Source organism: Eucalyptus grandis, chromosome 6, assembly GCF_016545825.1.
Source record: "Eucalyptus grandis isolate ANBG69807.140 chromosome 6, ASM1654582v1, whole genome shotgun sequence".
Taxonomy (NCBI): domain Eukaryota; kingdom Viridiplantae; phylum Streptophyta; class Magnoliopsida; order Myrtales; family Myrtaceae; genus Eucalyptus; species Eucalyptus grandis.
In genome coordinates, this window is record NC_052617.1 from 17,578,302 (window position 1) to 17,594,874 (window position 16,573).

The following is a 16,573-nucleotide window of genomic DNA, read 5'->3' on the forward strand; positions in this document are numbered from 1 at the left end:
CCTCCCACTGCGCCAATTTGATAATATCTTTCTGAAAAAGCGAGTTAGCAAAGTCACCGGAAAGAGACTTCAAAAAAGAGTAGATCTGCTGTTAAAGCTGTTTCTTTTTTATGGCTTTCAAGGTTTTTCTAGAGGGTGTGTTGGTGTGGACATCAGCTTCAACCACTAACTCAAAGATTCATGTGCTTGTACTATCATGTCTCACTCATCCATCCACTGGGTCCTGCCCAACCTCCCCCATTTTGGTTGGGTTGGCTGAAGTGAAAGGAGCAAATCTCTCTCTCTCTCTCTCTCTCTCCCTGTCAAAAAGTGGACCATGAAGTGTTATTGTGCTTGCAAAGACTTGTTGTGTAGCCTAGGCATCACTGAAAAAGCAAGTGCATTAAAGTCATTCATGTCGTTTGGTGTGGTGGGGACACGTTACAGTGCAATTCTTTTATGGGAGTGGATCTTCTAGGTGGAGAGGTAAATAATAGATTGCGGTGAGACCGGATTGGGACTTTAAGCATGCTCTGCACTTATTTTTTCCAACTTTTTAAAGCGATTACAAAAAAAAAAAAAAAAACTGAAGGGGAGTTTAAATCCCTGTCGGTGTCAACAGCGAAAAAGATGAAATCACTGTGCTGGAGTCTTGTTCTCTTTTTCCCTATTCGCTTTTTGAAAGTTTTGCATCTGGAACAGTGAAAAAGTTCGTGACCGAACTTGAAATCGAACCAGACAACCGACAGGAGATCGGTTTATCGGAGTGGACCGGATAAATGCATATTGGGGAACGCCTTTTGCTTTGCCCGTGTCCTTTCTTCCACTTTCCTGATTCTTCTTTTCTGTGCATATGACGCATCTTTAAAGCTGAATAGTATCGGTTCCGTATAAAACTTCTACACGTGCCAATGTCATTTCGTTAAATGCAATTTGATCCAGACGACTTAAGTCTCTTTGGTACCACCAACCTGGCCAAATCCATTGTGCGCAACACACATGGTCTTATCACCAAATATCTGAATGAAAAGCTCCTTGAATCGAACATCCACCAAGTGTTAAGCGACGTTGTTTGCTGCGTGACCCTCATAAGTGTATTTATCCAGTAATCTTCTTTTCATCGTCGCTCATACATAATCTACTCATTGTCTTAACTGTGATTTTTTCATGGATTTTGACTGATATTTTGAAGATATCCCTTTTGCAACAGATACTGAATTACCCGACTGATTCAAAATGCAACCCAAAAATTAAGGGCCAGAGAGAGATATCGGGGAAGCAGGAAAAAAGATAACGCTGTTGGTTGAGTAAAGTATGCGTTCCTTAATGTTATTCAATACATATCAATTTAAAGAAAGTCAAAAATATATATAATTCATAAAATGCACGAATAACACTTTTCTTGATGAAAAAGTATCGATACTGTATATGAGATTTTAGAGATTCTAACACTAGCATGTAATGGGCCACAACTCTTAAGTCACGTCCCATAGTGCCCCTGGCTCGATAAAGCCTCCCTCAATCATACACTAATGATCATGCACAAATATTTGGCTGAACAGACTGGAGCATGCACATTGAAATGCACATTTCACCGCTAAACTCCGATCAATTGCGCCGAAAAGGACATTACATCGGAATCGTCGTACTTATTCTGGAGACTTTCCAATTAAGATGTTTCCCCCACCACCGCACCTGCCGAGGCCGAGGACGGGGCCATCCGACCATCTTGTGACGTTCAGACAAGACTCCAACCTGACGATCACTTACTACACTTCACGCGCTCTTTCGACAAAAGCAGCATATCCACATCTTTTCTCAAGTCGGCCAGTGGATTTTACACAAGTCTGCCTCCTACATATACAAGGCTCCATCTTATTTTAAGAAATTCATCCCTTCTAACATAGACTGCCTTTCTTAATGGTCCATACAATGCCTCAAAGCTACGATTAGCTCAGCCATATACCTCAGCTAGGGCAGAGATCCATATACTCAGATTTGGTAGCACTGCCCTCGCATCCTTGTCCTTTCCAGAATCCAGGAGCAATATCCATCTCGCGTTTTTCATTTACATAGAAATGAGATTGTTATGTTGGATAGGCACAAAAGCCCCTTGTCACAAATACTGTCAACATAAGCAGATTAAGCAGTGGCGAGTTCCTGCCTTTAAACTCGTAGGGATCACAGGAGCGCATATTAACAAACTTTTTGGTTGAACCGCTAAATGCACGAAAGCAGCTTCTCTTTTACTTTTATTCTCAACCAAGACAAAGTAAACAAAAAGAAGAAATAAGAACTAGGAACGATAATAATTCATGACATAAACTAAAAATGAAAATGGACAAAAACGACAACTATCATTTGACCCCCTTCGTTTGCATTTTGTCATTGGCAAATAAACATAACACAGTTCTCAGGGATGTTGAATTAAGACAACTTCGTCAGGGGCCCTATCTTTTCAGGCATTGATTGTTTCTGGCCATTTTTCAATATATTCCAAGGATAACCAGCTAAGACATTTTAATAATTGCACACGAACGTTTGAGGTTCAAATAAATTCAATCATCTACCTAAATCCTTCTATAGAGAGGAGTCCATCAACATTTTAACACAATCTTTTCACAGCATATCCATAGATTGCGGATTACAGCTTCCACACATGCCAAAAGAAAAAAAAAAATCATCGGCATGAGAGTTCAACTTCTGAACATATTCAATTTCCAAAAATGGGAACTCAATTCCCGCCATGACCTCTTTGAGTTCATGGACCCGATAGTAGATATCTTCAATTTCTCTCCACTAGATTATCGCTTCTGAGAAACCCACATACAGCAGGAATGACAAAGGAATAACAGTCCGCGAGACGAAGATGATGAGGACAGCTTCTTGCAGAAACATGATCACAGTCCATACTTATAACCCATTAGATAACATCAGATCCAAGCATCAAGTATAATACACTCTAATTCTACAAAACACACTGGCACAGGGGAGAAAAAAGAAAAGAAAATCTAAATAATAGAACAGCAAATTGATCACACCGTAAACAGAAAAGGAACATGAATTTAACTGTTAGCCCAGCTGGTAACAGAACATTAACTGCCACTAGCATAACACTTTGCCATGAAACAGATGCTCGTTGAGGATCATATCATCAATAGAAATCCCAGCACACTTTATAACATGACTATCCAGCACTTTTCTGGGTGTGAAATGTTTAGCTTGAGGTAATGGCCGGCCACATTAGAACTAAGTTTGAAGATTCTACATCAGAAAAGATAATATCATTTATATCAGACCACCCCAGGACAATCAGAACTAGCCACCCTCCTTTAAGCAAAAGATTCGTCATTTGGGAACATCAGTAAAGTTACAAAAATAGACTCCAAGCCAGGTTTAGAGGAAAACCAAATCAGAGAGAATTAATGCAGGTCCTATAATATCCATAGGAAGGACAGTTTGAAGACACCGCAAACACAGAAAAAAAAAATTTGGGAATTTACTACATAATTTTTACTAAAATCATATAAAAAGTTCAAAACACTGGGTGTTTTAGAAGAAGCACAATGGCAAAGATTATGTAAAAACAAGTACATAAAATCGGAAGCTCCATTTGACATTTTAAATACTCTAGTCTTGGTAGCTTTGATAAACAATCTCATCATAAGCAGAAATATGGCGATTGCATGAGCCCTTGAAACTTCAGAATAATCACCAAGGCAGTACTAAAAGACTGATGCACCTTTGTTGGATCTGCAAAATGAATCAGTAAAACACGATAAAAACTTTTACACTGCTAAAAGTATTTCAGAATCTGATATCGTTTCAAAAGAATGTTGCAACAGCAGCAAATGGTAGTGAAATTGTCTGTCAACAAAGTGAAGTGTTTGAATGCTAGTTATCCGCCCAACTCAATTGAATTTTCTGTTACTTTGAAATTAAATTCAAATTAATTCCGAATGTCTCTGAAAAGACAGCTTGTTACCATGTTGAGAAAACAGCTGAATAAGCCTGAGCTTCTGGCAAAATACCAACAGAAAATACGAAAGCATACCATTTATGCAAAATCAAAAAGAAAATAAGAGTAAAACCCTTCCCCTGGCCGTTTTTTCTTCCTAGTGATGTGAAATATTCTCTACAAGTTTCTCAGCCAAGACATGGTGCATAATAAACCATTTCTTTTTCTTATTCAGACCGCTGACCTAAGATCTATAACATCACATTATATAACACGATATGAAAGCACAGAAAAGTCATTAAACAATATTTAAAAGTTATACAGACCAAAATTCCATAGAAATAATCATTTATGAATCCATTCCAATCAGTATTTAACGGATGACAAACTCTACGATTTAATCCAAAAGAGCCCAACTAGACCACTTGCTGAACCCCTTCCAATCGGTATTTAATGAAAGACAAACTCTAAGGTTGTATCCAGAAGAGCAGACTCAAAATCCTTTTAAATTAACAACTATGAATTGCACAAAATTCGCAACAATAATATTGCCAAAGGTTTTATATTTGATTGCTCTAAGATTTTTTAATAAGTAAAGTTGAATACATTCTGATCGCATACCAATTACTAAGGTGGAAACAACCATTTACACTCGATGGCTGCAATAGCGCATGAATGATGTTTTACACTCCAAGAGATCATCATCTTACTGATTCGACGAGAAATTTATCTCCAATTGAGCTTTTATTTTTGACTTATTCTTATAGCAGTCTATCTGACTTGCCCTTGAACAAAAAGTTAACCAAAACTAAAATTGATATAATAGATTATTCTCCAGACAAAATTAACTTATAAACGAATAGCTTCAATAGATAACTTTAATCTGCATCCAAAGTAGGACAAAATAAAAAAGATTGAACTGGCATAGCTACTTCCTGTCCAGCCGATACTGATGGCTTGCAGAAAAGCCGCCAATCAGCAGTTACAACAAAGCAGAATCCACACAATGAGAAAAAAGAAGAAGAAAAAACCATATAAGGTGTGCACTGATGGAACAAATGGGCACAACCACTTTAAAGTAGTCATTCAAGAGGATATCAGCATAGGAAACAATATCGATATCAGCTATACCATTCTTAAAATGATTGCTATAGCTTGTTTCTCAACCAAACTGACAGTAATCTTTCAAAGAAAACCTCAAGAGAAACAAAAAAAAAAAAAAAAAACTGAGCACAGTAAGCATAAAGCAGCCATACCATATCATATAAACCAATTCTACCATTCTAGCTCAACCTTATTCAACAAAAGATGCGAGGCAAAAATTAACAGTACTAGGAAAAAAGTGAATATATGTGAAGTATGTCGTGAATGAAACACTCTTAACAAATAACCTTATAGAAGTCAGAAAAGACAACAGAGATGACCAATAGTATGGACTTTATCCTTAGTGAAAAGGAAAGATGCACCTTTTATCAATCAAACTAACCAATAGAAGATCGCTATTTACATGCTGAATTTAAATCATAATAGTCCTAGAGGACTGAACATGGAGGCTAGCTAGACTTGTAAGCAAGGAGCTCCTGAGCATTTCTAAAATAGCTTATTTTATAGGAATGCTTTGTCCTTTCCCAATCAATCCAATCAGACGTATGCCATGAATCATGAAGTTGCCACCTAATGTCTGGTCTGCTTATCTACCAAGCAAAATTTTCCTCTATTTTTTAAGAGTTCTCAGCATATATATCTGGTTTATGAAGGAAACTTTGCCAGGATGGAAATGGAATGTCGGATGCAAGTTAATGGCAAAAATTATCTTAAACTCTTTCAACCTAACCCCCACGCCACCCCCAAAAGAACATCCCAAAAAACATTCTCACCTACATTTGAAAGGAAACCAACAATAAAACTTCTAGAGCCTTTCTGTGAAATTATTTTACAAAATTTTGGAAGAAATTGAGGGTTCAGGTGGCAAGCATGCACTTATTTCACATAGGTCTCCTTTTTGGTGCAAGAGACTACTTGGGAGCAGATTCCTATCCATATTACAGAGGGGGGTCAATTGCAGTTAAAAAGTCGCTTAATCTGCAATGAGCAAGAAGACTGTTTTTCACCTTCTTTTCATTGCTCATTAGCAAGGAAATATGGACAGCAATCTTTGCTTCAACTGGTTTAAGGTTCTGTTAAACAATGAAATTTGGGCATGGCAGGGTTCACGGATCCATTTGTTTGAGAAGGATTTCGCAGTCTCTCTCCTCATTTGGGCTTGAAGGGAAGGGGGAACTGAGACACTCTGAGCAGGAACAATCTTGCACTAGTTAAATTGCAGTTAGAATTTTCCATTATGTCATAGGAAAATTATTAATTGGCGTGAAGACATTGCTAGACATAGCGATGAGCTCCTTTTTGGGGGTATTAAGCTTTTTTCATACACGGGCTGCCTATCTGTCACACTCCTAGCACCCTATAATAAACTAAAATTTACCTTTCTGTACTCACTTAAGTTATCAAGCAACATTAAAATTAGACCTTATCACTTCCTAAACTGTCAAAAAAATTAGACTTTTATATCGCTCATATGATTAATTCAACAAAAGATGTAAGGCTATCAAAAAGAGTAACCAATATTCATACCTCTCAGGGTCTAATGACCACCCATATATGGTCCACTGCCACTAAACTGTCCGGCATGATGCCCTCTACTACCTGCACCTTGACCCATTTGCTGGTTTGCATATCCAGCTTGACTTCCATATCCTCCTCCAATTAGTCCAGGGCTAATGTTCATCTGGTTTCCGTAGGCTGCCTGCAATCCATGACCAGCAGGAGGCATGGCTGGATTAACAGCCGTGGCTGATCCTAGAGTTCCCAACAAGTTCGTTAGCCCCAATCCAGCACCTTGAGTCGCAAACAAAGCAGTAAGTGCCTGCCCAAGTGCGGGGTTCAATGCTTGTGCAGCTGCAGCTCCCTGGCCAAACCCAATTCCTGCAGGGTTCAATTGCCCAAGTCCTGCAGCAGCTGCACCTGCAAACCCTGCACTGTCATTCCTTTGGGAATGGTTGCTTGCATTCTGATGTTGCGTATGCTGAGACTTCCCAGGTTTTGGTCCATCGACAGCTTTCTGGCAATGTAACACATGACCCTCGAAACTCTTATGCGGTTCTTCCAAAGCCTTCTTGGCACTCTCAACCGTCTTATACACAAACAAGCAAAAACCTTTCGGCTTTCCTGTCGACTTGTCGAGCCCCAATGGCCCTTCCTCAATCTCACCAAACTTTGCAAAGAATTCAGTCAACTTCTTCGGATTTAAGTCAGCCCCAACGTTACTCACATAAATCTTCCTCTGCGTATACTCAGACACTTGCTGCTGCTGCTGCTGCGGTAGCTGCAAAGGGGCTGACTGCGCTCCCGCATGAGTAGGCACGGGGCCAATGGACGCAAGCTGGCACGCAGTCATGCGATTCCCAATCTTCTTCTGGGGCTCCTTCAGGGCATTGCGTGCGCCGCGGCGCGATTTAAAAAGGATGAAACCGTATCCTTTCGATTTGCCGGAGACCTTATCACAGACGGCCTTGCAGTTCTCAATTTCACCGTATTGTTTGAATGCGCTGGTTAGGGTTTCCGCAGTGGCGTCCCATCCAAGGCCGTGGACGAATATCTTACGGTGCACTGGATCCACATCGGCCATCTGGCGGATGCGATCAGCCACGTCGCGATGCTGAGCTGCCGCTTCAAAGAGCAGAGAGATGAGTTGGTCCTTGCTGAATGGTTCCAGAAGGTTCTGTATGGGTTCGTCGTCGTCGTCGTCTTCATTAGCGGTCTGATTGTCCTCCTCCTCCCCTTCTTCCTCCTCCTCCTCCTCCTCCTCCTCCTCCCCCTCTTCCTCTTCCTCTTCCTCAACTTCTTCCTCTTCTTCTTCTTCCTCGACTTCTTCCTCGACTTCTTCTTCGACTTCTTCTTCTACTTCTACTTCTATATAATCAACGGCGTGCTGTTCTCGGGCCGCAGCCTCCTGCTGCTCTTGCTTTATCAGCTGTTGTTGCTGCTGCCTCTTCGGCGGTTGACTCGCGTCGGCGGAAGCGCTCGGGGTCGGCTCCTGCTTTCGCTTTCTCGCCATTATTGAAACTCCGCGGCCGAGAGCGATGATCGGACGGCGACTCTCGGCAGACTCCGCCGGTGTAGCTAGGGTTTTTGCTCTGCAGTGAAGTGAGACGATGGAGTGAGACGGCCGATCGAAGGGAGAAGAGAGGAGGAAGAAAGGAGTCTGGGTGTCGGACTGGGCCGTGCAGTGCAGGCCCAATGGTTAGCGAGTCCAGTAGAACGGGCTTCGTTCTTGAGCCTGTGAAGCCCAAGACCAAGCCAAGCCCAAGCCAAGCCCTACCCTTTTAGGCGCATCCCTGCGCGGCGGCCGTCGACGTAAGACCGGAACGCCTCCTCCCTGTGCAGACCCTTCTGGACCGTCGCGCTGTGTCTCTGCGTCTGCGATAATGGCGGCGGAGGAGGGAGAGCAGCAGCTGCAGGCGAAGAAGGGGAAGACGAAGGGGAAGCACGACAAGCCGAAGCCGTGGGACGAGGACCCGAACATCGACCACTGGAAGATCGAGAAGTTCGAGCCGTCGTGGAACGAGGGGGGCATGCTGGAGGTCAGCTCCTTCTCCACGCTGTTCCCGCAGTACCGCGAGAAGTACCTCCAAGAAGCTTGGCCCCTCGTCAAGTCCGCCCTCAAAGAGTACGGCGTCGCCTGCGAGCTCAACCTCGTGAGTCCCCCCACTCCCCTCCCCTCCCCTCCCTTCCCCTCATTCCTTCTTCTCCCGCTTCAACCGCGCATGATAATCCTATGATGTGGTTAGGTTGAAGGGTCGATGGCGGTCTCGACTACCAGGAAGACGAGGGACCCCTATATCATCATCAAAGCTAGAGACCTCATCAAGCTCCTCTCTAGAAGTGTCCCCGCCCCTCAAGTATGGATTTTTTTTTTTTTTTTTGTCATCCCCTTCTCCATTCGCTCGATAAGACGTCCTTCTCGGTATGCAATCGAACTGATGATATTCCTCTGAGCCCTTATGTCGAACGCATCTTCCATTCGCGCAGGCCATAAAGATACTAGATGATGAGGTGCAGTGTGATATTATCAAAATTGGCAACTTGGTCCGGAATAAGGTGCGTGATGCTGATGTATCTTTTGTTTCGCGAACAAAGCGGCGAATATCTGAAAATAGGCCTCCCTCCTAGGCGCCAATACGTTGATAACTGGCAACGTATTGGCGCGCTTGAATGTCAGCTTGTATGTCTTAAGTAGTACATCTCGGTTGAACAATTGATCATGGATGCATATTTATTCTGTTCAATGTTCAATGGCTTGATCTTGTGGTTTATTGGCTCTGTGCATGTCAATTTGGGAGAATTCACTCATGGTTATAAACCACTGTCGTGCTTCAGTGTTAAACGGGCTTGCGATCAAAGGGGAAGAAAAATAAGAACTTCTTTCCTTTGGTTTTCTGTAAGTTGGTTGTTGAAAGATTCGGATACTTGTTGGTTCTTTAAAGAATGAAAGTGGGAAGTTGCTATGACGATTCATTCTTGCATGATGTGCTTGAAATACTATTGGTAGACCCTGCTTAGTTTTTATTTCTCTGGAATCAGGCTTGGTAAACGTGTTGCTTAGCACCATGTCGAACTTATACCTACATGTGAGATTCTTATTGGCGTCGTGTGGCTTATGCAGGAGCGATTTGTTAAACGGAGACAGCATCTTGTAGGCCCCAATTCGTCCACTCTGAAGGTATATCAGTATATGATTTCGGCCTGTTTGAATGATAGAATTTGTCTGTCCTCCTCAGTATTTGAAAATTCAAGAGCTTAAGCTTGAACGATAAAGAAGATTATTTGGGGGGATGTTTGAATGATTGGTTTATGTTCATGCTGAAGCCATTGGTTAACCATATTACATTAGAATTCCCTTTCAAGTACTGTGTATGATTTTAAAATTCTTTTCGGCTTATGTCTCTTAATCTTTAACTTGGTGTGCAGGCTCTTGAGATTGTGACCGGCTGCTATATACTTGTACAGGTAATTAATTGTTTTTGTTTTCCAATTAGCATACTCTTTGACAGTGTCTGCACCTCTTACATGCAGGAGAAACACCTTTTCATTTTGCCTTTATAATTGTAGGGAAACACGGTTGCTGCGATGGGGTCATTTAAGGGATTAAAACAAGTCAGGAGGATTGTAGAGGACTGCATCCAGAACAAAATGCATCCTTTGTACCACATAAAGGTAACAGATGATGTGATTTTAGCTATTATTGTCATCAGAACTTATTTTACGCTCTCTCCTTCTCCCTTTTATGTTAGGTTCTCATGGTGAAGAAGGAACTTGAAAGAGATCCTGCACTTGCTAATGAAAATTGGGATAGGTTTCTTCCGAAGTTCAAGAAGTATGATTTCCTCTTCTTTCGTTTCCACTAACGAGTTATATTCAGTGTTCCACCATCCGATGTTCTTGTGATGTTTTTTATCATCTCGGGTCACAATTTTCAGGAAGAATGTCAAACAGAAGAAGGTTAAGAGTAAAGAGAAGAAACCATATACTCCATTTCCTCCTCCTCAGCCACCTAGTAAGGTGAGATTATTCTTTGTGATATGCAACATCTAAAATATTGTTGATGTGCAAATAATCAGGATGTATCATTACAAATGTTTTTGAAATTTGACATGATTTATCGGGGGCTCCCCGTAAACTGTTGGTTACTTGGCTTTTTGACCAGATTGATGTGTATGTATCCCTGTGCAATTGCTAATTATCTTTGAACAGATTGGTTGGCCCTGGACCAGTGCTGAACTCCGCTTGTTCAGTCTTATCTGTTGTCCAATCTTCATTTGCTTAATATCCGATTATGTTGCCAGATTGATTTGCAACTGGAGAGTGGTGAATATTTCTTAAGTGACAAAAGGAAGTCTGAAAAGCAATGGCGAGAGAAGCAGGAGAAGCAAGCTGAAAAAACTGCTGAAAACAAAAGGAAAAGAGAAGCTGCGTTTATGCCCCCTGAGGTTCGACTCAAAACAGTTTTTACCTGGTCTTTTAAGATGAGGCCATTCCATTTCCTGTCAGTCTCTTGTTAGAATTTTGTACATGGACTTGTTGATGGTGGTTTTGCGACAACAGGAACTAGTTAAGAAAGATTCTGCCCAAGCTGGAGGTGATCAAACTGATGTTGCTGCCATTGCCAAGTCCCTTAAGGTAAAGCTAGAGTTGAGTTGGTTGTGAAGTTACATTTTATAATTGCACCTGTTTTATAGGACCTCCGTAGATTTATGTGCTCTTATTGAGGGGGAATCAAATGAATGCCTTCATAGTATATAGAAACACCCTTCATGGTTTATGCAGTTTTCTTAGATTAATTGACATCTGGTACAACAATGGCTGCAGAAAAAGGTGAAGGATTTTGGCAAGCAAAAGTCCATTGAGAACATCAACCCGCAAACATACATTGCTTCATCCGGAGAACAACCGTCAAGGAAAAAGTCTAAGCGGTCCAAGTCAGAGGGATCAGAGAAATCATGATGCGGGGGCATGGCGTGACTTGTGACACTAGAAAGCACCACAACTCTGCTCTGGCCAAATATGAAACATTTTAAGGAATGTGGAGATATGGATCAGTTAACCGTGCTGAATGGGAATTTGAGTCATCCTTGGCATCGGTCCTGAACCCAATTTTGGGGAGTTATAGTAGTTTGCTTGTTATATGAACAACTTATTGAGGAACTTAATGCCTATTGAGCATTCATTTGCCCGTTCTTGTTTGTGAGACCATGTCGTTTAGTTAAAACCCTTGCTCTTGAACCCGTCAGGACTTAAGGATTTACCGAATAATTGGTCGGTCAAGTCCCGTTATAACAAACCGTATTCTGGCAATTGGGTACGCAATTTCCTCGGGGGTCGTCCTTTTTATCGTTCTTTTATTTGGCGGGAGAAATTTTGCTATTTAGAAGGCAAGGGCTGAGCTCACAATCCTGTTTATCCTGGCCCTCTGCACGCTTGTTTGTGGGTTTCTCTTTTGAATCCTCACAATTCGTTGCGGCCACGCATAAGAGAAAGTTGGGTCCTGAATTGAAACGCATCATCAACAACGATTAGGAAAGGAAAGGGAAGCAAGAGACGTTTATACGCTTTTTGAGTAACATGGGGTATGCTTCTCGTCGAGCGCACATCTCAAATTGGTTTCGCCTCGACAACTGGTCAATCACCAAAAACATGGATCCGCTCTTGGTCACGAGTCCCGCGACAGGGCTGATGACTCGGACATCAATCGTTTTCAACTCTAAAACTCTCGAGAAAGACTCGCTTCTTATGGAGAAATTTATGGAGAACAAAAGAAAACTTATTCATAATAATAGACCTCTCTAGAAGCAAAAATACTCTGGTAGGAGAGTTAACAATATAAGTTGCGTTGGATCTTGGTACATTACGGCGCACCATTAACTCTTAAATCAGCTCCAACAAGCAAAACCACCTATGAGAAAATAAAAATTGCACCTCTCAAGACACCAGGACAATGTTCAAAACTCAAAACATGACGACAAGCAGAGCAATTAAACTTGAAAGTTTGTGACTACTACTACACAAGGGACAGTATCCAAGAAAAGAGAACTAGCTCATGGAGCCACGGACACTGCTTCATCAATCCATCCTGCAATTACAGCTTGTCCTCGAACTCTGACAGCGGGGTCATCTGCTCCTTCAAGCCCTTCCTCTTGCGGATATCAGTAACCAGCTGAGCTGCCTGAGACCCAGACTCCAGAGGATCAGACATCATCATATCCCAATGGTCAAAGACACACTGAGGGAACGCCTGCCCAGAGGTTGCAGCTCTCAATGTACTAGAGAAACCAAAGGACTCGATAACAGGCAGGTAGGCCTTGATGTTGTACAGAGGGGTTCCAGGCCTCTGCATCTCCTCGAACACATGCCCACGCTTCTGGTTAAGGACACTGTAAATACCACCAAGGGCCTGCTCTGGAGCTTGGATCTCGACAAGGTAGACAGGCTCAAGCAGCCTGGGCTTGGCTGTCAACTGCGAAGCATAGATAACCCTCCTAGCAGTTGGAATGACCTGGCCACCACCTCTGTGAATGGCATCAGCATGCAGAACCACATCACAGACCTCAAAGCAAATACCACGCATATTCTCCTCAGCCAAAGCACCTTCTTTTGATGCCCACTGGAAACCAGCGACAACAGAATCCTTGATTTCATTGAGGTACTGAACACCCTTACACATATCAACAACCATGTTAGGTCCAGTGGTCTCAGGACCGAAGCACCAAATCTTCTTGGCAAGATCCTTATCCCAGCCAAACTCTTCAGACAAGATCTTTGAACGAGCCTTGGGATCATCCCTAGGACCAATACGCCCGTCGTCAATGGCCTCTGCAAGCCCCTCCTCCAAAGGTCGAGCCTCCATGTACAGCCTGTTGTGCTTATTGGGCGACTTGCTCATGACAGTACGGATTGATTTCTCCAAGACAGTTTCACGGAAAGACACAACTGGATCAGATTTCACAATCTCAGCGCCGCCCATGAAGTCATCCACCAAATCCTTCAGGCAAATTTCCAAATGGAGCTCTCCAGCACCAGCAATGATGTGTTCACCAGATTCCTCAATGCTACATACCACCATAGGATCCGACTTGGCCAAACGTTTAAGTCCTTCCACGAGCTTGGGAAGGTCAGAAGCCACCTTGCACTGAACAGCAACACGCACGACTGGAGAGACGGAGAATTTCATGGCACGAATGGGGTGGGCATCGACTTCTTTCTCATTTGTCAAAGTGGCATTCTTTGTGATATACTGATCAAGACCAACCATAGCCACAGTGTTACCACACGGCACATCCTCGACAGTCTCCTGCCTCTTTCCCATCCAAATAACAGTTCTCTGGACACTCTTCACATATAAATCCTTCTTCTCACCTGGGACATAGTTGGGACCCATGATCCTGACCTTCAGACCAGTAGACACCTTGCCAGCGAAAACACGACCAAAAGCAAAGAATCTTCCCTTATCAGAAGCGGGAATCATCTTGGAGACATAGAGCATGAGAGGTCCCTCGGGATCACAGTTCCTAATAGCAGTGGCATATTGATCGTCAAGGGGACCCTCATACAAGTTCTCAACACGATATCTCTGAGCCTTAGAAGGAGATGGGAGGTGGAATATCATCATTTCCAGCAGAGCAGTACTTGCAGGAAGCCAAGTCTGCATCACACGCTTCATCAATGCCTTACCCATCAAGTCCTTCTCATCAGACTTCATGGTGACCCCAAGCTTCTGCAGCATGGGCCACAGCTTATCTTTCTGGTCGTTCATACACGTACTGATGATCTGCTTGATTGGCTCATAGCAGAACTGGACAAATCCACGCTTACATGTAGGAGAACCGGTGTTCTTGGTAGTCCATTTCTTGGTGGCAGGATCGAAGAAATTCTCACCCCACAAACGTTCCATCATCTTTGACTCGTCAACACCAAACTTGGAGGCATACATTTTGGCAAAATTGGTGAGAGTAAAGGCCCAACCATGCAGACCAGCAGAAAAAGCAACAGTTCCTTTCTCCGGGTACACCTGGACATCACCCAGAAGGGGATCCTCATAGGTGGCCATAATGACGTTGGCATTCTCAATAACTCTTTGGAAGGTTTGATAAGCCTCCTCTCCATCAACCTGCAGCTCGAGGAAGCACCTGTCCATCTTGTTGACAGTCAAGACAGGCCTGATCCTCTCACCCAAAGCCTGACGAAGAACAGTTTCTGTCTGGACACAGACACCCTCAACACAGTCCACAACCACTAACGCACCATCGGTAATTCGGAGGGCAGCTGTGACCTCAGATGAGAAGTCCACGTGCCCAGGTGAGTCGATCAAGTTGATGAGATACTCATTGCCATTTCTCTCTCCCGTGTAGCTCTTCAAGGAAGCGTCAGACATTTCATAGTAAAGAGAAATTCCAGTAGACTTGATCGTGATACCACGCTCTGCTTCATCTGCACGAGTATCTGTCATACGAACATCCCCAGCAACTTCCTGGGCAATAATACCAGCAGCAGCCACAAGGGAATCGGTGAGTGTGGATTTCCCTGCAAAGTCAAAAAAAAGATCACCTCAGTCAAATTAAGTGCAGAGGAGATATACAGAAAAGATAACAGAGAAATTCTTTATCAACTAGGGCTACTATGTTGAGAACACTGACAGTGTATTCTAACTAAAAAGAAGCAACTGGTGAAACACGAGATAATTCGTGAAATTGATTCAAAAACTAGTTAACTGTCAAAGAGAGGCAATCCACACTGTCAAAACAATTGACCATGGGAAACATACCGTGATCAACATGGGCAATGACAGACATATTCCGAATGTTGTGCTTGTAGTCCATGATTCTTCGGAGCTCATCAGCTGTGAACTTCACCTGCACGCACCAAAAAGACCGCATTCAGTTGTGCACCCAAACAGAGACATCAACAGTTAATGGATTATTTTCCAGAAAAAAACAATAAATTTACACTGAACTCACCATCTTGACTGGTTCTTAAAAGGCACTCCTCCTCAAAAAATAGAAGAAATCTGCAAAGACAGGGAGATCAAACGATATTGGGCGAACTTAATAATAAATAGCAACAGCAAAAGTCCCAGAACCACACGCAAAATATATCTCCATACACTCGTTTTTACTACCCACAGGATCTAACATCAAAGTGCTCACTAGCGACGCATATTGAGACAAGGTCAAAATAAAGAGCAACCACATAGACATCGAAATAGAACACGCTGCAGTCATGTCAAGATATCGAACGAGTGTGATATCCGGGAGGCCAAAACAATAACCAAGAAAAAAAAAACATATTAAAGTTTCGGAATTTACGAAGCCAATAAAGCTCGTGAAAATCACAAGACGAAACTATTCGACAAAAAGCTTTTTTTTTCTTTTTTTTTTCAATTCTTCTGGTCGAACAATCGGCCATAAAAGAACTCGACAGAAAAAAGGCAACAGATCAGCCAATAAGCTAGAAACCCTAACCACTATCGTGAGGCGAACGAACATCAAAAGCAGCAAAAGGCACAAGATTCCAGATCCCACAACACGGAAAAGACCCGATTAACGGATAGGCATAATTAGGGCAATCTAAAGGACCAAGCTTTATCGCAAAAGCTCGCAAAAACTCGCAAAATCACAGGCATCAGAAAACACGCGAGGCATCAGATCCAAACAAGCTAAAGCTGCAGGAGAGGCTACGACGGTCGATCCGACCCGTATAACCACACAACACACCACCGCATAACACAGAGGAAGAAGGAAAAAGAGGCCAAACCAGCAGAGATTCAATCGCCGAAGCCAAAAAAAAAAAAAACACGACAAAAACAAACGATCGGAACGCACCGAGAAGACGGAGAAAACAGGGAGATCCGTTTAACATCCAGCGACGAAAAGGAAGAAAAGAGGGAGGGAGGAAGAGAGAGAGAGAGAAAGGCGTACCAGGTAGAGGAGAGAGGAGAGAGAGAGAGAGGCGGCGAGAGTGGAAGCGATGCTGCGAGCCACAGGGTGTAGATTTATATAGTGGGGAGGTGGATATCCAGCGGATGTG

General features: G+C 42.8%; 3 protein-coding genes across 3 annotated transcripts; 1 reads left to right on the forward strand and 2 right to left on the reverse strand.

Annotated features, from left to right (window-relative positions):
- Window positions 1–2,845: 2,845 nt before the first annotated feature.
- On the reverse strand, window positions 2,846–8,171 carry LOC104448673 (UBP1-associated protein 2B). Its single transcript, XM_010062541.3, has 2 exons — window positions 6,569–8,171; window positions 2,846–3,732 (listed from the first exon to the last, which is right to left on the reverse strand). The coding sequence occupies exon 1, from the start codon at window positions 8,049–8,051 to the stop codon at window positions 6,579–6,581; it is 1,473 nt and encodes a 490-aa protein (XP_010060843.2). The 5' UTR covers window positions 8,052–8,171; the 3' UTR covers window positions 2,846–3,732; window positions 6,569–6,578.
- A 164-nt stretch (window positions 8,172–8,335) lies between these two features.
- LOC104448674 (KRR1 small subunit processome component homolog) lies at window positions 8,336–11,776 on the forward strand. The gene is made up of 11 exons (XM_010062543.3): window positions 8,336–8,691; window positions 8,785–8,895; window positions 9,026–9,094; window positions 9,660–9,716; window positions 9,965–10,003; window positions 10,106–10,210; window positions 10,288–10,370; window positions 10,474–10,555; window positions 10,840–10,983; window positions 11,099–11,173; window positions 11,363–11,776. The coding sequence occupies exons 1-11, from the start codon at window positions 8,422–8,424 to the stop codon at window positions 11,495–11,497; spliced, it is 1,170 nt and encodes a 389-aa protein (XP_010060845.1). The 5' UTR covers window positions 8,336–8,421; the 3' UTR covers window positions 11,498–11,776.
- A 520-nt stretch (window positions 11,777–12,296) lies between these two features.
- Window positions 12,297–16,573, reverse strand: LOC104448675 (elongation factor 2). The gene is made up of 4 exons (XM_010062544.3): window positions 16,465–16,573; window positions 15,505–15,554; window positions 15,312–15,399; window positions 12,297–15,070 (listed from the first exon to the last, which is right to left on the reverse strand). The coding sequence occupies exons 2-4, from the start codon at window positions 15,505–15,507 to the stop codon at window positions 12,630–12,632; spliced, it is 2,532 nt and encodes an 843-aa protein (XP_010060846.1). The 5' UTR covers window positions 15,508–15,554; window positions 16,465–16,573; the 3' UTR covers window positions 12,297–12,629.

Excerpts from the sequence above, each read along its gene's own strand:
- LOC104448673 (XM_010062541.3), bottom strand. The coding sequence starts at position 8,051 with ATGGCGAGAAAGCGAAAGCAGGAGCCGACCCCGAGCGCTTCCGCCGAC.
- LOC104448674 (XM_010062543.3), top strand. The coding sequence starts at position 8,422 with ATGGCGGCGGAGGAGGGAGAGCAGCAGCTGCAGGCGAAGAAGGGGAAG. Across the intron at positions 9,717-9,964 it reads CCAATTCGTCCACTCTGAAG|GCTCTTGAGATTGTGACCGG; the intron begins GTATATCAGTAT and ends CTTGGTGTGCAG. Across the intron at positions 10,556-10,839 it reads CTCCTCAGCCACCTAGTAAG|ATTGATTTGCAACTGGAGAG; the intron begins GTGAGATTATTC and ends TTATGTTGCCAG.
- LOC104448675 (XM_010062544.3), bottom strand. Across the intron at positions 15,071-15,311 it reads CATTGCCCATGTTGATCACG|GGAAATCCACACTCACCGAT; the intron begins GTATGTTTCCCA and ends TTGACTTTGCAG.